Below are 26,579 nucleotides of genomic sequence, written 5' to 3'. Positions count from 1 at the left end.
TAAAATTAAGTGATGATTGTCATTTCTGGGGTTTGCCTTTAAAAATAACTTGACAAACAGCCCCCACTTCTCCCCATCAGTTGCTGATAAATGAGCTTTAAATGTTTTTGCCTGATGAAGGCGAGCACTCTAGGAAACAATAAAGTGACAGAAGTAGCCTGGTTCCCAAATGATCCTCCCAGACCAGAGCCCCAAGCCTCATAGCATCCTAACTGGCAAAGGAGGACAAGCTTCTGCAGTATCTGAACCACTGGACTCAGAGTGCAGGGTAGACCTCAACATTGACTCAGACACCTTTTCTTCCACAGTGCTGACAGACAGGGCTAGGAGGATACACACCAGCAGCAGAGAACGAAGGGAATGTCACATGGCTCTGAGCAAACGGCTGGACTTCAGTGTGTGTTCCCATGTGCAGTCCACGGGTCAATCAAAGTGTCATTTCTAACAAGATGCTCCATATTGTTCTAAAAAAGTCTCTAGCTGGGACCTGGGCTCTAATTAGGCTTGGTAACTGGCCAAGCACCAAAACTCCACACCTCTGTCTCTCTAGTGCTGAGATTATAAATGTGTGTGCATCTCCACACCCTAGATGATTATGTGTGCTGGGAACCAAACGAAGGTCCTCACACTTGCATAGCACCCGCTTTATCAACCGAGCTGTCTATCACCTCCCAGGCTCTTTACCTCCATTTTGTAAGACAGATTATACACATTTCAAACTTTTATTAACTCCCTTTTCTCAAGAAACACTGGATCCTTGTATAAGACTCTAAGCAGTTTGATTCTGTAAACATTTCACATATTGGTATTGTTAAAAAGTTTACGCACCTTGGTTCCTGATGCTTTTATTTTTTCCACGTAATCCCAAACTGTCTGTGGTGATATCCTGCCACCTACTTGAATACTATCTGGTAGATCCTATGGTTAAAAAAAAGGAAAAAGAAAAAAAAATCAACAAATATAGGATATCTTCATTACAATATCCATGATTCATACATATTCAGCTTTGAGAATAATTTGAATGATAATACAAACAAGTAAACAGGGCTAAGAGCACAGTGGTAGAACATGTGCTTAGCATGTATAAGTCTCAGGTTCAGTCAGTCTCCATCAGAACACACAAAGAGTAAACAATTGCAACAGAAAATGAAACACAGCAGACAGATAGCAACTGAGCTCATCTCAAATGCCAACTTCAAATAAATAATATTGAAAATGTAATTTACTAAGGAGGGAAATGTTAGGCTGGGTGGTGGTGACACATGCTTTTAATCCCAGTACTTGGGAGGCAGAGGCAGGTGGATCTCTGTGAGTTCAAGGCCAGCCTGGACTACAGAGTGAGTTCCAGGACAGCCAGGGCTGTTACACAGAGAAACCATGTCTCGAAGAACAAAAAAAAAAAGTTAGATACAAACATAAATACAGTCAACACTAGGAAAAATATCTGAGGTCATGCCAGGTCAGAATAGACAAGCACAGGAAAAAGAACCAGCAGCCAACCCAGCACAAAGCAATTAAAGAAGAGCAGCACACTCCGGGACAGTCAGAGGCAGGCTCTCTGCTCTTCAGTGGTTGTCAGGGGTAGTAGGCAGGGGGATTCTTTTGTTTTATTTTTCAAAACAGGGTCACACTATGTAGCTCTGGCTGTCCCAGAACTCACTATGTAGACCAGACTGGCCTCAAACTCATAGAGATCCTTCCGCCTCAGTCTCTTAAGTGCTGGGACTACAGGCATACACTACTATGCCTGGTGCTTTTTTTAAACTTTTTTTTTTTGAGGTATTCTTAATTATTAACAGCTGAAGTTCAGATATTAGGCAACTTAATTACAAAAATATTTTTGCAAAGAGAAAATTATACACACATATATATATAATTATTTAATAGACATTTATTCAGCATATTCCTTTTTTCTCTGAAGACCAAGGAAAATCATAAAAGTAGAATTAAGTTTAAGTTTATTTAACTCCTTAGTTGCTTTCAATATTTTGAGATTTTAGCTCTAATAAAACTAAGTAACTAAAAAGCAGAGATGAAGTTCAAGAAAGTAATAACATAGAAACTGTGGCACTGAGAAAAATAGCTTCATTCAAAGTCCAGGACCTAATTATCCATGTAAAAGAATTACCTTCAAAATGATCTAAAGAAAAACTAAAAATCCAAGACTTTTTTTCCAAAAGACCATCACTGGCCCATGAATTTTTCTCTAACAAAATTCACATTCCTAAAAAATGATTAGCTGAGTAAATCCTGTAACAATAGCATTGTGTATTAACTAAAACCACTGGCAATGTAAAGGACTATGGCTGTAGCTAGGTGGCAGAAAGCTTGCCACGCACACAGCGCCCTGGGATGGGCACCTAGGACACTAGAAGGAGAGAGAAGACTGAGACAGACCCAGTACAATTTCAGCCTAATCACAAGAAAGCTCACCTTAACATTACAGAGAATGGTCATGACTTAGGCTTGTGAAAATCCGAAATGAATTGTTTAAATAACTTTTGTTTTTTATGATCAGAAGACTAAAAATAAATGAAAAGGCTAATCTAACAAACCAACAAAAATAAAGTCTATAATACATGTACACTGGTTTTGTCTCCTTTGATGTAGTTGTTTAAATGTCATACTTGGTCCCTAATTACAGTATTATTCTACTACTGTTTATTTTCTACTAGTTAACATTTTCTTCCTTTGGATATACAATCTACCACAGGAACCACTACAATGATTGGTCAGTGGTCTCCTGAGACTGCCAATTAGATGTAAGCTTTACTTTCCAGTCTAAACAGTGACAGAGACAGTACTATGGTCCTGAAACATAAACAATTCCATTTTTTTAACAATTAAGACATCTTTTCGATAGGCTAACTCTGCCATAAACATGGCAGTCTTTTACATAAATCTCTACTTAAAAACAAACTTGAATAATCATGGAAACACTGGTTTTTATTCTCTGTCTCAGTGAAGTATGTTTTAGAAAAAGTAAGGTATCTAAGTTTAAAACTTTCAGAGTACAGTTTTCTACTAGTCTGCAAATTCATTTGTGAATTAATGATTTCATTAATTGAGCTGTTTTAAGGCTCATTAATAAATGGGTTTACAACTTTTTAAATTATTATTAACCATATGTCTCCCTGCCTACTGCTTTCAGAAACACATGAACCCAAGCAAGGAAAGGCAGAAAAGTTCACAGTACCTCTGTCAAGTACTCAGGGGATCCAGATACAGGGTAGGCTTTAGTAACAAACTTTGCCACCGACGGCATATTGATAAAACCTTTCCAGATAAAGTTCAATCGAGCCAGGAAGGTAGACTCAACTTCAACAGTTCCAGGCATCTCTGGACTAAAAAAAGGATACTAAAGTTAACAAGGCAAGCCAGATGGCTCAGTGGGTAAAGACACTTGCCACCAATCCTGAGGGCCTGGGTTCAATCCCTGGAACCCACATAAAGGTGGAAACAGAAAATCAACAAAACCAAGTTGTCCTCTAACCTCCACCTCAGTACTATAGCACACATACACAAATAAATGTCGTAAAATATCCACAAATCAGTCAATTTCTACATAGTCATTCAAAGTATTTTATGTCAAGACGACTATCAATAAAAGTATAAATAAAGATCAATAAAAAGTTTACATTTTCAATTTATAAATTACAATTACAACCACACAGTCATGATTTACAAATCATTCCTCTGGGCTGGTAGAAGTAGACTACGATCCACAGACGTGCAAGCATACAGAAAGGGCTGTATCCCCTACATTGTGGGAGCAGCGTGTTTAACTCACTTGTCTCTGGTGTGGTTATAAAGAGTTACTTGTTCTTATTCCATGGGTCTGGGGTTTTGCCTGCATGTTTGTCTGTGTATCATATGCATGTCCATGGAGGCCGGGGGAGGGCGTCAGAGCCTTTGGAACTGTAGTACAGATAGTTACGAGCTGACCTGGGGAAAGCAGACCTCTGGAAGAGTAGCCAATGCTCTTAAATGCTGAGCCATCTCCCCAGCCCATAATTAAGAGTTTGAAAGTTGTTACTTCATCTCTCAAATCTCTTAACTCTAAAATCCACTCAAAATAAAGTAACTTTCAGAGTCCTATTCACTTATCTCAAAGGGCCTGTTATAATATATATACATAGTTTACTTTCTGGAAAGTCCCTAGTATGTCACTTATCTTTCTGCACACTCGTAAGTACAAGTAAGCAATGGTTATAGAATTATGACTGAGAGAAAGCTACCGTGGCGTAGGAGAGAACGTTGATTTGGGAGACTCTTGTTTCTCCTCCTCAAAGAATTCAGAAGCCAGAATATTTGTAGTTGAAGACAATGCATCTGCTAAACTTTCTGCTTCGTTGTCTGAATGTTTACGAGCTCCTCCAACAACAACTTTCACGTTTTTTGGAGAAAGATCATCTACAGGTGGTGCCATTCGACCTGAAGCCATAAGACACCAAAACAAACTTGTTACCTGCAATTTTAAAATCTGCATTCATTTTTACTTTCTAAAGTGATTTCGTTTCTCTGGTTCAATTACTAAGTAAAACATTTCCTGGGGTAATATCTACCTATAATGTTTTCTCACAGCAAGCTGTTACACTAATTCTAAGAACCAACAGTAATTGTTCCACAGAGAACAATTCCATCTTCCAAAGAGGCCTAAGCTAACTGAAATGCAATTTCTAGGACACTCTAGGGTTCTACCTGTACTAACTTAACACCCCCTTTGACCATTTTGTAATTATTACCAATGTTTAAATAGAAAACATCACATTTGTAAAAGAGGAGATGAAGGTGTTTGTCCTCACTTATTAATGTGAAAAATCAGCAGAAGAATGTTAACTAGCCAAGCATGGTGGCATACACCTTTAATCCCAGCATTGGGGAGATAAAGGCAGGTGGATCTCTCTGCGTTTGAGGCCAACCTGGTTTACAAAGCAAGTTCCAGGACAGCTTTGGGGGGGGGGGGGGGGACCACGAGACTAAAACAAAAACACTGTAATAATCTAAAGTAAATCTGATTCCCTGATCAATTTCTATCTAAAATACTGAGAGTTCAAAAGTAAAACAATTCTGTATCCTACCTGTTCCTAACAGTAAACACATAGTGCAATGTTAAGTTACTAAACAAGAACAACACTGTAAAGTATAGAAAATGACGCTAATTTGGGCCTATAGCATCCAAAAGGAGAAACACACAAATAAAAAAACTCAAACATTCTGAAAATGGGCAAGTCTAGTAGTCTTTAACAAATGTTTCCTATATGCTACTGTTAAATGTATATTCCAAATGTATATTCCTGTAAACATGGAAAAGCACGGCTGTGCCTGCTTTTACATTTGTAAAAAGGATCTAATTTCATAAAATAGGAGCAGGTAGATGCTGCACCATACAAACTGGGAAAACAAAACCAACCCAAATTACAAAAACAAGTAAAGAAATACTCTTTATACAATGAGCGTTAACATTAGAGTGAGCAAAACTCCCAACCTATGCATATCTTGCAGTTCAGATCAAAAAGATGCTGTCTGTGTTGACTAGTGGTATCTTTAGATGTGGAGTCAACCTCTTCTTTTTGTTTTTCAGTTCCTTCTGGCTTCTCCAATGACTTATTAGCTGAAGGTTCCTAACATAAGTGAGAATAAAAAAAAGTTTTAGCCAATAAAATCTGGCATCAATTTTAAAAATCAACTTGTTATTTTATAAACATATTTTCCAAAGTAAAGCCATTATGTTCATAGTTTTTTACTTTCTTTAAGAAAAAAATAAAAGCCAGGCATGGTGACACATGCCTTTAATCCAGGCCAGCCTGGTCTACAGAGTGAGTTCTGGGACAGCCAAGGTTATTACACAGAGAAACCCTATCCTAAAAAATAAATAAATAAATAGATAAATAAATAAATAAAAGATAGATAATAGATAAGTAAAAATAACAATTAGCATTTATTATTTAGAGCAAAAACTCAAAACAACTCATCAAAGCTTTTAATGAGTCTTCAAATTATTGTTTTTACTGGTATTTGAAAACAAGGAAACTTAAAATAGACTATCTCCACCTTGTTCTACTTATTTCTCATTTTTCTATTATACAAGAGAAAGCAAATCTTAAGAAAAGTTGCAATTGTTCTCAAATTACACTATTTACAAAGCACCGGGGAATTACTCTATCAAATACCCTCAGGATTCTAGCAAGTTTTTCAAAAGGAGCCTATAATGAAGACAATTTTCTGCACACTGAGAAAAATAAGCTCATAACAATCAATCCAATAGAAAACAGACTACTTTAAAATACACGACTTAAAAATAATGTTCTGCTTTAAAAACACGAAGAAAGCTTTCCTTCATCTTCATGTTCTAAGCTGCAAAACAGGACACATCTGTTCTTCACCTGTATTTCCATGGCCGCTTCCTGTTCTTTCATTGGGGCGTCACTCTCAATTTCTATTTCACCTTTGTGAGTTATTTTTGTGATTGGTCGTCTTTCCACTTCTCTTTGCTCTTTCTCAATCATCTCTATGGTCTAATAGAAAATATTTGAAGAAAATATTTAAAGTATGTGCTTTAACTAATGAGGACTTACTTACCTAATAAATTATTATACATAATTAATTTATAGCTTGTCTGTCATATAAAATACAAATAAACTCTATTAAATGTTGACAAGTCTTAAGAATTCAACTCTATGCCTGAGCCAGGAGAGGCTCACATTAACATTCTGCAAGGAGGCACCTGAAAGGCAATGTTCCGAGTAGGAATCACAGTATTTATACTTGAAATCTGCTTGCACACCTGTAAGTGCAAAAGGAAGCAAGAACTAACTGAATTCATCTTCCTCATTTGATGTTCTAGTATATTCCTCCAATACCAGCTTATTCAATGATAAAAACAAAAAAACTGGTAGCCCCTTAGTACTGTCTCCTGGCCTGCTTAGTAACACTAGTAATTAACAGCTATCATAAAGAAACTCAGCAACAACATATGAAAGTTAGCAAGTATAACAGGAATACAAGATAGTGGGGGGGGGGGATGTCAAATAGAGCAAGGAGGAGTAAGGATTATAAAGAGCTGGGGATGCTGTGAATGTGTTGCTTTGATTGATTGATAAATAAAATGCTGACTGGCCAGTAGCCAGGCAGAAAGTATAGGCAGGACAAGCAGAAAAGAGAATTCTGGGAACAGGAAGGTTGAGTCAGGAGACACTGCCAGCCGCTGCGATGAGTACCAACATGTAAGATACTGGTAAGCCATGAGCCACGTGGCAAGGTATAGATTTATAGAAATGGGTTAATTTAAGATGTAAGAACAGTTAGCAAGAAGCCTAAGCCATTAGGCCAAACAGTTTAAATAATATAAGTGTCTGTGTGTTTGAGTCTGAGTGGCTGCCGGCCCAGGCGGGACTAGAGATAGCTCCAGCTACAGTAAAGGTCTGTCCATTCATCTCTTGTTTGTTAGTTGTAAAATATACACTAAAAAAGTCACATAGGACCAGTGAGATTGCTTAACAGGTAAAGGCTCTTACCACATAAACCTGCAAACCTGACTTTGATCCCTAGAATCCATGGAAAGGCAGGTGGAGTGATCTGCTCACAAACTTGTCTTTTGACATTCACAAATAAATGTGCCATGGAATAACGCCAACTCCCCATTATCACAGCAGAATAATAACAAATAAAATAACTTTTTAAAAAATCAAGGAGGGCCGGGTGGTGGTTGAGCACATCGTTAATCCCAGCTCTTGGGAGGCAGAGGCAGGCAGATCTCTGTGAGTGAGGCCAGCCTGGGCTATAGACCGAGTTCCACGACAGGCACCAAAACTACACAGAGAAACTCTGTCTCAAAAAAACCAGGGGAAAAAAAATCAAGGAGAATGTCCAAGAAAAGAAAAACATGGGCTCCAATGCAAAATGACACTGGTAGACAATTTTTAAACTTCAGTTTGGCAAGTGTATATTTGGAATGTGCAGAGAAAGATAATGTTAAGATTTTTTTCAAAATAAAAATGAGGCAAGATTAAGTAAGATCAAAGCAAAAAAAAAAAAAGATGTACAAATAGACATGATAGATGTACAAATAGACATGAAGACCTCTTGACTTTGAGACCACCTCTGACACAGACCAAGGAGGATTAATGTCTATGATGGAAGCAAGCATCATTGGCAAAAGAATCAGGTAAATGAGGCAGGGCAACACAAACACATATAATCATTATTTCTTAAAACAGGCAGCTAATATTGGGCACTATGGCTAAGTCATATATTCCCTGAGTGCAGGTGGCCATGCCTAGCACTCAGGGAGTGCTGGGGGAAGGGACTACAAGTTCAAGGCCAGTCTGGGCTATACAGTGAGATCTTTCCTCAAAAAGAAAAGAAAAAGAAAAGAACTTTTTAGTTAATCTTTGAAGATTGACTTTAAAGACACTTCAAGTTTAAATTGCAACTGAAAATTCTTGGCACCTGTGACTTTGAGAAATTTTTAATTTCAAAATGAGGTACGGTTCTCATATTACAACACTCCAGTTCAGTCTGCGACAGTTAACACATAAACATAACAACATCTCTGTATATTTACACATGGCTATTCAATTTATATCTTCTCAATAATAAATTAGTTCTAAAAATTCTTGACTTTCTTCAGAAAGTTTGCCCATGGAACTTGATAGTAAAAGATTTTAAACTTGTACCAAGTTTTAGAATTAAACCAGCTGATTCTTTAAAATTTTAATGTTCATAATACATTTGAACTGGTTACAGAGAGTATAGATTGGTTAACACTTATTTTCCAGTTCCCAGAACCTACATGGAGGCTCACAACTGTTTGTAACACTAGTTTCTGGGACCCAAAGCAGTGCTGGCTAGTTTTATGTCAACCTGACACAAGCTACAGTCATCTGAGAGGAGGGAACTCCAACTGAGAAAATGCTTCCACAAGATCAGGCTACAAGCAGACAAGCCTGAAGGGCATTTTTTTATTAGTGATCAATGGGAGAGGGCCCATCCCATTGTAGGGACACAATGTGGGGACACCCCTGGCCTGACAGTCCTGGGTTCTAGAAGAGAATAGGCTGAGCAAGCCAAAAGAAACAAGCCAGTAAGCGGCACCTCTCCACGGCCTCTGCATCAGCTCCTGCCTAGGCTTCTCTCGGTGGACTCTGACTCGGGATATGTAAGCCAGACAAACCGTTTCCTCACCAAGCGCTTCAGCTCTAGTGTTTTATCACTGCAAGAGAAACCCTAAGACAGATGCCCTCTTCAGACACTGCATGAATGGGAAACACTTACATACAGGCAAAACATGATACATAAAATAAAAATAACTGAATCTTAAAACAAAGACTTTGATAGCCAAGCCAAACACAGAGTTATGGATGTCCTTACGTGTCTGTTTTCCCTTCGTCTCCACGCAGCTAACTCTTTAGAGGCTAGTTCTTCAGGACTCATTCTTATAAGATGATCAGGGGTTACTTCTCCTTTTAGGACTTTTTTAAATAATATCTACAGGATTTTAAAATGAAAAGAAAAAGAAACACAAACATTTAGAAAGAAAAGAGAGCGGTGATATGTGAAATTCTAATAAACTTTGAAGCATCTTTTAAGCCTGATTTATAAACACTCATAATTTATATATAACTTAGCATATGCAGCCTAACAGCTTTATGTTCTGGAAGAGTAAAACACTTCCTATATAAAATTCAACTTGATGTCAATATGGCGGCCACACCTGCAATCCCAGCAATCCAGCACTCAGGAGAGTGAAGCAGTAGGGTGGAATGTTCAAGGACAGCCTCAGCTACAGAACGCAGTACATTCTGTTAGGCTTCTGCTCCACCCCACCCCACCCTACCCTACCACCAAAAAAGAAAAGAAAATCCACATAAAAATCAACATGAAAAAGCAAGTGCAATGAAACCATCATACACCTGGTTCAAAAATGATATTAAGTCTATCCCAGGACAAATTATAATAACCACTCCACGGTATAGTTAAGGCACTGAATAAAACAGCTTTTATCAATGTAGTAACTTCTCTGTTTTTAAGATTTGTACATTTGAATCCTGGCAGGCTTGAGTGGAAACCATAGCAAAGAACTAATTGCAAAGAAAAATAATCTTCATTTGATTATTGAGAAAGTTTCTAGATTATATATTTCAAAAAGTTCTTGGTCCATGATGGACTGTACAATGCAAACTTTTTTTCAATAGGTGTTAATATCTTGAAAGTTCTTCAACCAAATACAGTTTGTCCATAAGCATTAGGAAGAATGGTCCCAGGAACTCACCCAAACACCAAATCATCGGATATAAGAATGATGTACTATTTGCATATAACCTATATACATGAATCCATACATAGCTCTGTGTGACATAACACTTCATTCCACAATAGCCTAACCAAACAACAATATACAGCTAAGACTTTATTGCTTAGTGACAGAGAAGATGGCTTGGCTGCCTTAGTCTATGTAAATACATTTCGATGTGTACACAATAGCAAAATCACCTAATGATTACTTTTTTATACCGTATCAGCATTGTTAAGTGTCACACGACCGTAGTGACACTATCTCTATATTTACTTATAATATATAATACAATGTTAAGAGGTGTGTACACAGTTGTTACACATACTACATAGGAAATGACAACTAGAAAAATAAGCCTATACATGTTCAGTACACATGTAATTTTTTTCCCCAGTAGTTTTGATCTGCTATTGGTGGAAAAACAGATGCAGAAATGCATGAGTACTGAGGGATGACTATGTTGCAGCAAATATTACTATGTGAACTTACATCACCAATGTGAAAGCTTTTATATAAAGAGATTTAATTTAATCTATAAGCTAGAGTCATCTTTAGTCAAAAATTTTCAATGAACCTAAGTAAATTTAACACACAAAAATAATCAATCTTATTTACATTTGGAACTTTGAAAGTGTTCACTACCTGACTTTTGCTTAGTGTGCACAGCATAGAACTTTCTGTGTATAAACACACACAAACACATAAATACACTTACATGCATAAATACAAAACAAACACACACACAGCTTTAAGATTTTTTTGTTAAGTCTCAAACAAGAAATCACAGATAATTAAGAGATCAATAATGTTTAATCCACATTTAAAACATACTCTAAAATAAAGTTCTATTTAATTTCTTGGAGAAAGGGCAAAGTCTCACTATGCTCAAGCTCTCTGGGAACTCACAGCCTAAGCGAACTTTTTCTGCCTCAGATTCCCTAGGTAGCTGTGATGTCAAGCATATGCCACCATGCATGGATATTTGTTTTAGTTTAGAACTACATGTGACTTAGGTTTTCAGTGGGCACAGTTCTACTTACAGATTTAGATTAAAATGCTTAGGCTTAACAGAGTCTGAAGAATACTGAAGAATGAATTTTTTTTCAACTGGGTTTGCAAGAGAGTAAAGGAAAGAAATGCACATAAATCTAGACATGTGGTTCAACAGACTCACAATACTACTCACTAATGTATAGGAATCATAAAGTAGCAAAAGACCTTACTAAAATGTTATGTTCTAGGGCTGCATACACAGCTCAGTTGGCAAAGAGCTTACCCACCATGAGTGCAGCTCTGGGTCTGAGCCCCACAACATGTTAAGGTGAGCAATGTGGCTCAAGCCTATGACCCCAGTACTCAAGAGTTGGAAACAGAAGGAACAGAAGTTTAAAGTCATCCTCAGCTACATCTAAGTTCAAGACCCTGTTCCCCTTCTCTGACAGTGAAAACTGACATGTTCTTAGTGAGTGTGGTAGTTCGGATCAAAAATGTAAGATTCTCAGCTCCTTCTCTAGCACCATGTCTGCCTGCACGCTACCATGTCCCTCTCCATGATAATAATGGACTGAACCTCTGAACTATAAGCAGCCCAATTAAATGTTTCTTTTGTAAGAGCTACCGTGGTCATGGTGTCACTAAGACAGTGAGGAAAGGATGTCAGTTGTAGAGAACATACTTCATGACATGGGGTCAAATTCAATCCCTAGCACGACAAGCAAATAGCCCAAACAACAAAGAATATTGTATGAGCTGCCCAGGGGTGCTAAACATTTTCACAATGTGACTCGATGTCATCTACAAGTGTGCTGGATCACACCAATAGCTATTCGGGGAGGCACTCAGGCTATGGACCTCTTGCAGAACGTATTTGAGATAGTCTCACTTCAAATAGTAAATTGAAGAGCTATTTCATTACAATCTTGGATTCCTATTCAGGAAAGAGGCAAGCATAAACATCTATAAGACTGGTGAGATGGTTCGGTGGGTGAAGGTGCTCACTACCAAGCTTGATGACCTGAGTTCAATTCTCTGACTCACACTGTAGAGAGAACTGACTCCTGAAAGTTGTCCTTTGACAAAAGAGCCCAAGTATACGCGTGCCCACCAACACACATGCACACACTTACAAAATTAAATAAAATTTAAGAAAATTCAGAGACAAAACAAGTTACTTACATTGTTTTTAGGATCTTTTAGATTGAACATCAAGCTTCTATATTTATTCTTATACTTGGAATCCGTGTCTCGAAAAAAAGAGAAAAGCTCTTTTTCAATTTTTGTGGCAACCTTTGCTGCCTTTTCCTCTGGAACCTTCAAATTTGAGTCTATAAGTCTTAAAATTAAAACAACTCAATTATTTTCAAATACACGGAATAAATGCCATTCAACCTTTTGTGATAACAACATGTTACCTTCTCATAAGAATGTCTTTAAGGGAATGCCGGACGCTCTGTCTGATCTGATCTGCAGAAGGTTTGGAAGCAGCAGCAGGGGGGTGCACATGAGGTCCTCCTTTTTCAACTTTCTTCTTTTTCATCTCTTGCTTCTCATGAGTACCTAATTTTAAAAAGTATCTAAACTCATTAAACTGTTTTAAAGAGACACTTTCTTTTATAATACATGATTTAAGTTTAAATCAAGGCAGACTAAGTCACTATTTAGAAATAACATGAGAGCCCAGTCCATTATTCCAATGACCTGGTACGAAAATGCTAATTAAAAGTCCAGTGATCAAGAGCAATCCTAAAGCCATAAATTGTACGCACTTGCACTCTTTGCCCATTTCAATAAGGGTTTCAGAGACAGTTACTCTTCATATACTATTGTACTTTTTTTGTTTGTTTGTTTGGTTGGTTTTGGTTTTTCGAGACAGGGTTTCTCTGTGTAGTTTTGGAGCCTGTCCTGGAACTCACTCTGTAGACCAGGCTGGCCTCAAACTCACAGAGATCCACCTGGCTCTGCCTCCCGAGTGCTGGGATTAAAGGTGTGCGCCACCACCGCCGCCACCGCCACCACCACCACTACCGCCCAACTATTATACTTTTAATAAGCTACTTAGAAAATCTGACCCAAATTTACAAGGTAAACAAATAATGTGATGACTTTATTAATAAGTAACAGAATCAACTGAGCTTTTTCCTTGTGTTTGACATTAGCTGAATACTAATGCACTCCACTGGTTTTTCTTTCTTCCATTACTAATTCTCACATTTTCAAAATCTCAATGTCAAACAATCTACAACTTTGACAACAGCTCATTTATTCTAGAATCTTCTTAGATCAATAATTCTTTTCATTTCTGTTTGTTCGCATTCAAAAAATTATTCCAGGCGGATTGAAAGATGGCTCTTCTAGAATCATAGTCCAGTTCCCAGCACCCATGTCAGGCTACTCACAATCCCTTCTAACTCTGACCTCCAGAGGCACATGCACTTACATGTACATACCCACACACTGACATGCACACATACACATCATTAGAAATAATAAAAGTAAATCTTCAAGAATGAATTTGACAGGGCTAGGGGGATGGGAACATGAGGTTGGGAGTGGGACGGAGGGGGAGAGTAAGGAAAGAGATATTTTGATGGGGAGGGTGCAATTCGTGGTTAGGGAGAAGCCTGGTGCCAGGGAATTTCCCAGGAATCCACAAGGATGACCCCCAGCAAAGACTCCTAGGAATAGTGGAGAGGGTGCCTGAACTGTCCATCTCCTGAAATCACATTGGTAACTATCCTAATTGTCATCAGAGAGCCTTCATCTAGTAACTGATTGAAACAGATGCAGAGATCCAGAGCCAAGCCCTGGGCTGAGCTCCAGGAGTCCAGCTGAAGAGGGAGGAGGGATTGTACAAACCAGGGAGTCAAGGTCATGACACAGGAAATTACAGAGATAGCTGTCCTGAGCTGGGCAGAGTTCATGGACTCTGGACCAACAGCTAGGGAGCCTGCATGGGACCAATCTATGGGGGTGACAGTTGTGTAGCTTGGTCTCTTTGCGGTACTCCTAGCAATAGGATCAGGACCTGTCCCTGGCACTTGAGCTGGCTTTTGGGAACCTATTCCCCATGCTGGGTTGCCTTGCCCAGTCTTGATGCAGGGGGAGGAGCTTGGTCCTGCCTCAACTTGATGTGCCATGCTTTGTTGACCCCCATGGGAGGCCTGCCCCTTTCTGAATGGAGATGGAAGAGGAATAGATGGGGGGAACTGCAGGGGTGTAGAGAAGAGGTGGGGGGGAGGGAACGGGAAGGAAAACTGCAATCAGGATGTAAAATAAATGAAAATATTTAATTATTTTAAAAAAAGTGAATTTGATATATTAAAAACTATACTCACTAATGGAGTATATTGTTATGATACAGATAAACACCATGCAATGCATAAATCACCTTAAATTTATCTCATCATTTATCACTTTTATAAATGGTGAACACATTTAAACTCCTAAATTTTTGAAGCATACATTATTACTATCTACAACCACCTTGCTATGTAATAATATACCAGAATCTCTTGCTTCTAACTTAGCCCATTTTATAAAATTTCCCTATCCAACTCTCTCCAACCTCTGGTAGCCACCAGCTGATATAACTGCACATCTATTCTCAGCTTCTAGGAAATCAGCATTTCAGACTTCACATATAATAGACTCGCCACATGCCTTTAATCCCAGCACTTGGGGAGCAGGTGGATCTCCGTGAGCTCCAGGACAGCCAACGCTACACAGAAAAACCCTGTCTGTAAAGACGGGGGAAAAGAAGAAAAAAAAAAAGAGTAGACTCTATGTGTACACCATGCACCAGGTGGCAGACACTTTGGTAGTGTCATTTATCTTCCGTCCTTCCCATAATAGTCATTGCTAAAGAGATACACTGATATCCCACTGTGGTTTGATTTGGACTTCCTAGATGACTAATGATATTTTTCACATATTCACTATTCTAAAACTCTTTATTTTAACTATCTTCAGAACCCCATTTCCAATAAAAACTGAACGAGACAGTGCACCACTGTTGCTCCTAGTCTACTTAGCACTTACTCTCTCTGTTAGACAATGCCCTCATCTACTAATTCTGTCTTCCTAGGAACTCTGATATCCCCTCAGACATCTCACACTTTCCCTTCTCTTAACAAAACACTTCCTTATCTTCCAGTTTGACTTATTTCACATTTTACTGAGAAAACAGAATCTCAGCTAATACCTTTTTCTATCACAAAGTCACCCCTACTTAGTTTTTTCCTCTTACTGCACCCAACATTCTCTACTACTGACTGAACATCCCTAATCAATTTTTTTTTGAAACACGATACTCAAAAAAAAAAAAAAAAAAAACCTCCAAATAAGAGACATTTAAACAGAAAAGGGGAGCTCAAATTATCTCTCTTGCAGGAGATATGATGTCATATATACGAAAAGAAATATTCCATAAAATAACACAAACAACAAAAACCCAACCCTCTTAGGAGTGATTAAATTCAGCAAAACTGCAGAATATAAACCCAATATGACAAACTCAGTAAATTTTAAAATATACATCAATAATGAAATTCCTGAGAAACCACGAAATTAGCTTCACTGCTAATAGCCACAACAAAATAAAATACTTAGGAATAAATTTTTCTAAGTGCAAATTTTAAAACCATGATAAAAGAAATTAAAATACAGAGAAAGTTATCCCTTATTACAAACTAAAAAATACCATTAAAATGTTCATTCTATTCAAAGCAATCTATGGTCAATATAATTCCTATCAAAATATTACCACAAAAATAGGAAAGACATTTCTGAAATGTGTAATGAACGACAAAAGATCTTACACAGGCACAGCAATCCTGAGCTAAAAAGCTGAAATCATTACAATATTACTAGCCTAAGCAGCATGCTACCAGCATTTAAAAAGAAAATGCACAGAACAATGGAAAAAAACAGAATACAGAATAGATCAATAATTTACAAACAACTGATTTTCAACAAGACATCAAGAACTTACATCAGAGAACAAAAACATGCTGTATCCCAAGTAAAATTCCTTAACCCTACCACCACCTCTACCTACTACTACATTCCTGCTCTCTTCATCAGCAGATGCCCTACAAGAGTTACCTGCACAAGAGTTACCTGTAATGAATCCTTCCAGTTCCTCCATCATATTCTGCCATAAGCTACAATTGTTTCTACCTGACTGTTCTCTGAAAGTATTCTTGTCAAGGTCATCAGTCACCTACTTTGCTAAGTTTTCTAAGAGGTTTAACACCCAGGTGGCACTTGACAGTTTATCACTTCCCTTCAAGCGCTGCAGCACCACAGTACACTTCTCCCCATCTCACAGGCATCCACCTCTCAAGTTACCCTCGCTGGACCCTTTCCTATTCCCAGGCTGTTTAAAAAAAAAAGCTGGTATTTTAAGGACTCTGCTTCTGCCTTGCTGTGGAATATTCCTTTACACTGTGTAAATATATGTCGCTATGATTGGTTTGATAAGCAAACTGACTGGCCATCAGATGAACAGAAGGAGGTTAGGCAGAAGAGCCAGACTAGGAGAATGCTTAGAGGAAGAAGGGCAGAGTCTGGAGTCGCCAGGCAGAGGCAGAGGGAGCAGGAGATGAATGTGCCATGTTAATAGTTACCGCCATGTGGCAGAGCATAAATAAGGAATATGGGTTAACTTAAAAAGTAAGAGCTAGTTAGTAATAAGCGTGAGCTATTGGTTGAGCATTTATAATTAATATAAGCCTCTGTATGAGAGCGACTACAGGACAGGAAAACTCTACCTACAAATGGCACCCAAACATTCAGTGAGAATTTCCACATAAAACCTGAGAAAGTTTAAAAAAGGTTCTAAACTGCACAGAAACAAATGCAGCTTCTTAGTCTCAGTCTTATGCCAGCTGCAGTGCAGAGATGTCTCCCCAGTGAGATGCAGCCGGCAGCTGGCAGCCAACCGCCAATGCAGGTTCCTGCAGTCTCACACACAGGTGGAGGTACAGAAAGGCTTCTCCCAGCTGCTGCCTGCTAGCTTAAGCTGCCAGCACAAGCTCATGCAGACAGAAAAGGATTACAGATACACAGTAAAGACAGATTCAGACAGAAAAAACCTCTAAATGGGTTATAGTCTGTTTAAAAGAGTACGAAGGCTTGGGAGAGAGAAGAGAAAGAGTATACACAATCTTAGACTTTAAAAAAATAGCTTTAAAATAATACAGCTTTTAAAAAGGGAGTAAAGTAATAATTTATATATATATATATATATATATATATATATATATATATATATATATATCCACATAAAGATGGAAAATACAGCTGGGCGGTAGTGGTGCATGCCTTTAATTCCAGCACTCGGGAGGCAGGGGCAGGCAGATTTCTGTGAGGTCGAGGCCAGCCTGGTCTACAGAGCGAGATCCAGGACAGGCTCCAAAGCTACACAGAGAAACCCTGTCTCAGGGTGGAGGGGAGGATGGAAAATACACAGAGAGTCTGGATATTATATGTTATTGTGTTGTCTTTGAATTTTTTGACTGTTGGGGAAGGAGCAATGGCTGCTAAGAGACATAGATTAAAACACTAGATTAAACCAACCTATATATTTTTAAAATATCTTAACTTCAAAATTTAAGTCAAAAGGTATGTTGTTTTGGGAGAGAGGTTATGCCTTTATTTCCACAGGAAATGGGAAGCTGAGAATTCATTCCAGATTAAAGAAAATCAGGTTTGATGGAGAAGACCCCCTGAAAATCGTGAATACAAACACAAAGAAATAAATCTAAAAGAACTACATGACACATGATGTACATTTTACCTGCTCGAAACATAACAAAAAAATCATCTTTGGCTGATTTATGTACAATGCACAGTCTATACTTGTATTAATACAGATATGTATGTGATAAGCCTAAGCTACTGGCCAAACATTTATAATTAATATAAGCTTCAGTATTTATCTGAGAGCAGCTACAGGACAGGAAAACTCCACTTACACTGCCTGTCCACTGTGGAATTCTCTATAGCTGTTTTTTTACCTAAATCTTTGATTTTAAATAACAGCTATGGACTGTTGAGTTCCAAATTGACACAACAGCCCCAACATCATCAGCTCCATATTCATCAGCCAAAAATTTACTCAAATATCTCTACCTGGATGTCTAATAACATTTCAAATTTCTAATGATGAAAGCCATAATTGTTTTTAAATATTCCTTCTCAAGTCTTTTTCTTTCTCATCTCATTAAATGAAACTAAAATTCTATCCAATCATCCCTACTTCCTTCATCTGCCTATAACTAATCCACTGTCAAGTTCTGCACTACTGTAAAAGCAATTTCAATTTGAACATCTTCACTGTGTCCACTGTACCTATGCAACAAGGTACTCATTACTTTTACAGGATACTGCTGTGCACTCTTAATGAGAGCACTCTTTTCTTCCTACTAGCCTATCATCTAAAACTACCAAGGTTATCTATTACTCCCTTGCACAAAATCCAAAGGATTCACTTATATTCAGAATAAACTACATCATCTTCCATAATTTCCTTGAACCTGCCTTCTAGTATTAGTCTCTTCCTCAGCCTTCATACACTGCTCCTGACCTCATCTCTCCTTCAGTGTTTTGTATTCTCCAAATTCCACAAGTTACTTCCCTCCTTCTACATCAGTCTCTCCCACTCCCCAACCGTGACTCTACACCTCATTTTCACTTTTTCTTAAAGCCTGATATCATTTCCTTACTTGTTAGTTTACTGTCTATCTTCTTCCACAAAGACTTAAGTGCCAAGAAGACAGGGTTAAGGTCTAACTTCACTAACTAGCCTCACCAGTATCCCATAAATTTAAAGCTGTAGCTAGAGTTTTCCTGCCTGGCCCACAGTCAGGACAAATCTCTTTCACCTGCCAGTCCCACAGCTGCTCAGACCCCACCAAGTAAACACAGAGACTTATATTGGTTACAAACTGTATGGCCGTGGCAGGCTTCTTGCTAACTGTTCTTACAGCTTAAATTAATCCATTTCTATAAATCTATACCTTGCCACATGGCTCGTGGCTTACCGGCATCTTCACATGTGGCTTGTCATCATGGCAGCTGGCAGTGTCTCTCTGACTCAGCCTTCCACTTCCCAGCTTTATTCTCCTCCTTGTCCCGCCTACACTTCCTGCCTAGCCAATGGCCAATCAGTGTTTTATTTATTGACTAATTAGCAACACATTTGCCATACAGAACATCCCACAGCATAAAGCAATGTTTTTCATTACAAATATAGTCAATTTATTTTAACTGCCATTTAAATGTTCATTTTTTTTTAATTTCCAAGATACACTAACCTGTGAAATAAACTAAATATATAGCACATAATTCTTAGTAGTCTCACTACCTGATTTGGATGCTTTTTCTACTGTGCAAGTAGTAGTTGTAGATTCTTTGTGTATTTTTTCACTTTTTTCTTCTGATGATCTCCGAGGCAAAACTGGTTGTCCCAACTTCCGAAGAGGTGCTAGCTGCCATTTTTTAATTTCATTATCTCTATTGTCAGATGAAGTTTTTCCCTCACCAGACTCCTGGAAAATAGAATTTATTTCATTAAAATGAAAACTACTATATAAGATAAACTTCAATAATATGTAAGTGAAAGAAACTAAATCTAATTAACAGTACAAACTGTTGAGATGAAACAATTTTCAGTCATCATTTAAACGATTTTAAGATATACAAAAATATATTATGATTATTAAAAAACAGAGGATTCATTCTTTCATTCAAAATCTATTTGTTAAGCACCTACTCTGCACAGAACACATAACATCCCATGAAGGAAGAAAACAAGACAGATCAGTGGTGAGGTCCTTAGTTGCTGACAATGAAGAAGGCAGGTACTGTGGAGCACTGAGCTTCTGCATTTGCAGTGCTTCTAAAGAACAAGTCAGTCACACTAACTTCGGCCCAGGGATCAGTTAAGTTCGCACTACGACGACAAGAGGCCATTTTAACTCCCTGTGTGGACCATCAATGTACTTGTTACTTGGTTCCTAATTGAAACCTACAAAGAATTCCTAGTGAAAGGAGATTTCTCAGATGAGAGAAATTAAATCACATTACACAAATCTTGAAAAATGGAGAATAACTATACACAGATAGACAAAGTATCAAATATAGAAACATGATATTTAATGTAGGAATCCTCTCATTTTTCAGGTTTTTTTTTAGTTGTCTAACTAGATGTAACATTGAGTTTGTTTTTAAGACGTATTTTTGTTCTCTTTGTATGAGTGCTTTGCCATGTATGTAAGTACACCACCTGTGGAGGCCTGAAGAGGGCATCAGATCCTCCAGCTCTGGAATTACAGACACTATGAGCCACCATGTGGACACCAGAATTACACCTGGCTCCTCTGAAAAAATAGCCAGAGCTTTTAACTGCTGAGCCACCTCTACAGCCCCAACATGTTTTACTATCACAGGTCTAGTAATATTCCTAGCACACAACAAAAATACAATGACTATTTCAACATAGAAATCGGTGATAGGAAGTCATATGTGAAAGCAGACATCATAAATTACCACCAGATTGACCAAAAGATTCAAGAGTTCACCATTGGCCAGGCATGGTGGAGCATGTAACAGTACTTGGGAGCAGAGGCAGGCAGATCTGTGTGTTTGAGGCCAGCCTGGTTTACATAGCAAGTTCCAAGACAGCCAGGGCTACATAAAGACCCTGTCTCAAAAACTTAAAAATAAAACAAAAGGGGAAAAAATAAGAATTCACCATCAAAAAAGAAAACCAAGCAATGACAGGCTGAATGCTGCATGCATCTAGAAACTCAGACCAACTTGTAGGATTTCTAAAAACATCAACAATGTTAACGTTTTATAATGTCTTTTCAGGTAAGAAAGAGACAACTCAGCCAAATGACAATATAGTAAGATAGTTTCCAAATAGACAAGAAACTGTACACAAAATTTAACAACCAACAGTTAATGACATACAGAAGTTTTCAGAGAACATACTGTAAAATGTTAATATAGCACTCAGACATAGCATCAATTAAATTTATGTTAACCAAAAAATCTAACTCTCCAAATATCTTGTCAGACAGAAATGCTAAATGTCACAAAGATTTGACAAAATGGAAATCAACCAAGATTGGCCACAAAAGGAGTGTCTGAGAGAGCTGAGTTAGTAAATAATGGAGGAGTCCATCACAAGATACTCAGATTCTGGTGAATTATTTTCCCTGCACAGTAGAAAGCCCAGCTGTGCTTGGGAGCTGTAGAGGGTCAATGCCAGCTCACCTGGAGACCTTCCTAACAGAGCTGTGCTCCCTCACCATCCTTTTACACAGAGGCTACAGCTTCTCCCCCAGCAATGTGTGGCTTACTAACGGATCCGAATGGCTGGACCAAAAGCTTCCAGGGTTTCTTTCAGCTTCTAAAATCAGTGTTCTCAGTGCCTTTTAGATGACATATTTGCTTATTCTTATATACTTACTGCCACTACATTTTTTCCTCTCCAAGATTCTACTACAAATCAAAAATGAGAAAAATCACCAGCAATGAAAGAAAACTTAATTGGAAAGTATAATGCATCCTTTCTATTTTTTCTTCTTTTAAAGATAAAATATTTTAAAATTTGTTTAGAAAATACTTTTAGAAGGTGGTTTAAAATGTCACATCAGGGAAAATGAACTTTTAGAAGTCTACAGTTCAACAGTAGAAAGTGAGAGGAGTGACTGCCAAGCAAATGAGATCAAAGGTTACAATTTTTTTTTTAATTCTTAAAGAAAATAATACAAAATGGTTCACCTAAAGAATTAGTAGATATCTGTACTTAGGTTACATAGACACATGAACATTGTGAAACAAAAAAAAAAAAATCAAATATAAAACTACAGCTTAGAAAGCACAAAAAAGCTGCTTATGCCAGAGTCCCTACTTTTCAGCAAAATTGCTCCCAAAACTTAAATTCAACTCATTCTTATGAGAAAATAAGAGCATACACTGTAACAAACCTGAAAGAGAAATTTTTGAATCACATTTAGGTCCATGTAAAGCTTTTGAAATAATGAATGTACTTTCTGGAAAGCTTACCCGTTTTAAAATTTTGACCTTGTGCTTTACAGTATCATCCACTGATTTGTTTTTATCATTGGCCACCATGTGCTTCGACGACCCAAGCTTTTCACACTCCATTGTTTTCTCTTCACTGTGGGCTTCAACTACAGTTTGGTCTTCCAAAATATCTGCATCTAGTATATCAGTCTTTTTATCTTCTTCAGCACAACACCTTACACAAACATATTCTTTGTCTTCCTCTCCCATTTGTTGTGCTTGGGAAAGACTTAATCCAACACAGTCACCATGAAACCAGTCATCACAGCGCCCACAGCCAACCATAAACCTGGAAGGGGGCGGGGAGGGGAAAAGTGATTTCTTTAAAAACAGTATTTATTCTCAAGTGAAAACAGTATTTAATGTTCAGATACTTTTCATATTTTCCATTTGTGCAATAGTTCAACATGGAGCAAGTTCCCCAGGAATATTCCATGCAAATGAAACTTCTAAATCACGAGATTCTCCTCTCTAGTTGTAGAATTGGTCGAAAACACTAGGGGAAAACAGGAATGAGGACACAAGGTGGTCTCAGATGAAAACTGGTCCCCCATAGTACAAAAAAACATTAACAGTGAGAAGGGTAATGTGTGAGATCTTATCCACAATCTACCCTAGAGCTGAGATCATATAGAAAACTGGGGGACTAAAAAAAAAAATGCTTAAAGGGGGGAAAAAGAAGCAAAGTCTCTTTCACACACTTACTAACCAGTATGTAACCTGAATTGTTCTTCATTCTGGTTCAAGGCGTCACATTGATTCAGCTGAAGAATGTGCTTACTATTGGGTGTGGGCTTTCTTAGTTAATGCCTATGTGTTTCAGGTTATCAACTTATTTTCCCAAAAAACAATGCTCTATCTTAACATGAATGCATTCACATTTAGGTTTTATTTCTAATATTCTGTTGAAGTTTTTCCTTTATTGCATTCTACCTAAGAAAGTACCTCATGAATCTGTAGTCAAGTCCAGTGCAAAGTTTCAATTTAAAAAAAAAAAAAAGCTGTCATTCACCTAAAAAATACTTGCAACTACTTAGAAATAAAGTAGCAAATAAGGCATGATCATATGATCAGCAATATTACCAGCTCACTTGGATATTCAGATTTCATGCCCCTTTCCCTTTCAGTCTGGCAATTCAAGGCATTTGAAAGACTTAGGGATAGCCTTTTATCACGCAAGCACTTCACAGCACTGATGTTAATAGTGGCACCACCAAACATGTCCTACTCCTTTTAAAATGTGTGGTCTAACAGATGGAATGTTGAAAATTATTAGCCTAGATGGCATGGCCCAACTCTAAATACACCTGAGTTCCTATTTTCATGTTGGAAATATCAAAATTAATACTACATTTAGGAGGTGTTTTTAAAGTGGTGCCGCATCCATCACTCTTCTAAAGTAGCGCTTTACTCTTTATCCTGTGTGCATTTCTGTCTGCTTAACTACGACTGCGACTGCCAAGTCTTTTAGGTTTTTCAAGACAGGGTTTCTCTGTGTAGCTTTGCGCCTTTCCTGGAACTCACTCTGTAGACCAGGCTGGCCTCGAACTCACAGAGATCCGCCTGGCTCTACCTCCTGAGTGCTGGGATTAAAGGCGTGTGCCACCACCGCCCGGCGCGACTGCCAAGTCTTAAGGAAACGAATACAAACGGTCATTTATCCTCAGTGGTGTATCTATCTGCTCCAGTGTTGCCAGTCTTCAGCTTCCCTATCATACTCTTGGTTTGAGAAATAAGGACAGGTAGGGTTTTTATTCACAAGTCGAGAGATCATTTAAAACAATGTAACATTTGTTTATAAGAAAAGTTTCTGTTTGAGATTTTTGATGGTTTTGTGATGTTTCAAATGACAGAGCTGTTCTATGGGTAGGAATTTTGAAGAATTCTTTCATGCTCAATACCTTAATGTTCTTTCCTTGCTCCGTACAAAGTACACACATTGCTATTTCCTGAAACCAACTGTCTAGTATGAACAGCTTTGAGATTCTGCAGGGAAACAACTGGTCACTTCTCTTCTACAACCACAGCTACATTGACTCAAGGCAAGTCTGCAATGGTTCCATCTTAAATGTCAGATTATGTAACACTGTAAAGTGTTTTCAACTTTCCATTTGATGTAACCAGGCCACCTCACTGATCGATGACCATAAAATTTATCAAATTATTTCATCATACCTGATTTCAAATGCCTATACTCAAATGTTGACATACTCTGAAAAACAAATCTCTTGTCATCTAAGATGTCATCTTAGTAGTTTAGGTTTGGTTTTAAAACAATGTATTTAGATAAAAACTTTCTACAAAAAAAAAAAATAGTACAACAAACAAACAACCTCCTCAGGATCTGGGGGTGGGGCAATCTACTTTAATATAGTCAACTCATAACTGTTAACACCAGTTTCTCAAGTCAACCCTTCTAAGTACCATGAACTAAAAACCTTCTGAAAAGACAGGACACAGACACAGGGAATGGGAGAGAGGAAGCAAAGGGAAGGAAGGAGAGACACACAGAGAGAGAGAGAGAGAGAGAGAAGAGATGAACAAAGGACCTTATCTTCTTTCTGGCTATCATACTGCTTTAAAGACCAAGGACAGCCAGGCAGTGGTGGCGCACGCCTTAATTCTAGCACTTGAGAGACAGAGGCAGACGGGTCTCTGTGAGTTTGAGGTCAGCCTGGTCTACAGAGCAAGTTCCAGGACAGCCAAGGCTACAAAGAAAAACCCTGTCTCAAACAACAAAACAACACAAAAGATGCAAGGCCAGGAGGGCACAGTTGGGAGCAGAGCACAGGATTCACAGCAGTGGACAGCCAACTAGTCCTCCATTTCCTACCCTGTCCTTGAATTTCTGATCAACAAGAAGAGAAATTTCTTCATGGAAAGTATTAAGTCTCTGCGTAAAAATAAATAAATAAATGCTGTGTAGAGCTTCTGAATCAGTTAACTCAAGCAAATCAATATGAATTAGTTACATGAAAAAATGCAGCAATACTCATGTCCTTTCTCACTATGTTCACATACAAACTAACAGTAAAAACAAAAATTAGTCTACTGAAAAAGAATAGAAAGCAATTTGCATTTCTAATCTTAATTCTTTTTGGTATGAGTCTGAAAAAATTCTTAGAAAACTTCAGTTGTTAAAGTAAACTATAGAGTTAATTCTAAGAACACTTGCACAGTCACACACACACACACAAAAGAGGGGGAGTCACCAATTAACACCGAAGGTATTACAAGTTCTGTTAGTTTTACTAGGTCTACAGTTCTATTCGGTAATTTAAGTGACAGCCCAGAACGCACTGTCATTACACACGAGCTCACTCTTCTATATTTAAGATTTTATTTCACATAATCATTAAATCTTAATAGTTAACCTAGTCTGTGAAGAAAAATAGTCTATAAAACTTACAATGAGAAAACCAGAACTACTTATTCTAAAGAATTATGTCCTCAGAATTAAATGTTCTTTTCTGAATATACCACTATGAATTAATGCTGCTAAGGAGACTTTTTGCTTCTCGGTTTCGAAAGTTTGTCCAATCTAGAATTAGGGTCAAGAAAATGCACTACAAATTAAAGATACAAACATCTTCCTAACAAAGGAAGAAAGAGAAACCCAAGGTAGATAATATGAAGAGACTAAGAAAATTTCCATTCAAAATGCCTGCTGGTGAAAAGGTCACATTTATGTAAAAATAAATAAAGGTCTCATTTTTAAAATATACTGAATAATTATGATACATGTCTGTATCAGGAAAATAAATTTAAGAAAAAATACACTATATTAAAAGACTTATTGTCTCTAGGACAAAAGAATTTTAACATGTTATGCCAAAATGTAATACAAACCATAATGTCCAATTGGATATATATACAAAATATATACGTCCAGCTGCAATTTGTGTAAGATACTGATTAACTCTACTGTCACAAGTACTATAAACAAAGAGATTCCAATGTGACTAACATATAAAATCAGACAATCTCTACATATTTTTCTCATAAATCTGTACTTATATATGTACATTAAAAGCGGAAAATTACAGATTGTGTGAAAAGCATGCTTTAGATAGTCAATGAATGCAAGGACAATGTTAGCAATATAGCAGTGAGTTAATAATATATAAGGAAAAAAACTCAACCAATTACTTAGGCTTCTTTATTCACAGACTGAAAAAAAAAT

The 26,579-nt window shown here is 37.6% G+C and overlaps 1 protein-coding gene across 3 annotated transcripts in view; it reads right to left on the bottom strand.

Annotated features, from left to right (window-relative positions):
- Phf3 (PHD finger protein 3) overlaps positions 1-26,579 on the bottom strand; it is a 76,769-nt gene that overhangs the window by 5,708 nt on the left and 44,482 nt on the right. For all 3 annotated transcript variants that reach the window (XM_059244175.1, XM_059244176.1, XM_059244177.1), the window contains 10 exons: positions 22,376-22,685; positions 19,665-19,848; positions 12,709-12,853; positions 12,473-12,629; positions 9,373-9,489; positions 6,387-6,518; positions 5,489-5,624; positions 4,239-4,434; positions 3,197-3,344; positions 829-918 (listed from right to left, as the gene is read on the bottom strand). In XM_059244175.1, the coding sequence (XP_059100158.1) occupies positions 829-918; positions 3,197-3,344; positions 4,239-4,434; positions 5,489-5,624; positions 6,387-6,518; positions 9,373-9,489; positions 12,473-12,629; positions 12,709-12,853; positions 19,665-19,848; positions 22,376-22,685 (1,615 nt within the window). The remainder of the gene's footprint in view (positions 1-828; positions 919-3,196; positions 3,345-4,238; positions 4,435-5,488; positions 5,625-6,386; positions 6,519-9,372; positions 9,490-12,472; positions 12,630-12,708; positions 12,854-19,664; positions 19,849-22,375; positions 22,686-26,579) is intronic.

The sequence above is a fragment of the Peromyscus eremicus genome, chromosome 16_21 (assembly GCF_949786415.1).
Source record: "Peromyscus eremicus chromosome 16_21, PerEre_H2_v1, whole genome shotgun sequence".
NCBI lineage: Eukaryota > Metazoa > Chordata > Mammalia > Rodentia > Cricetidae > Peromyscus > Peromyscus eremicus.
This window is presented reverse-complemented; position numbering and strand designations above follow the sequence as displayed.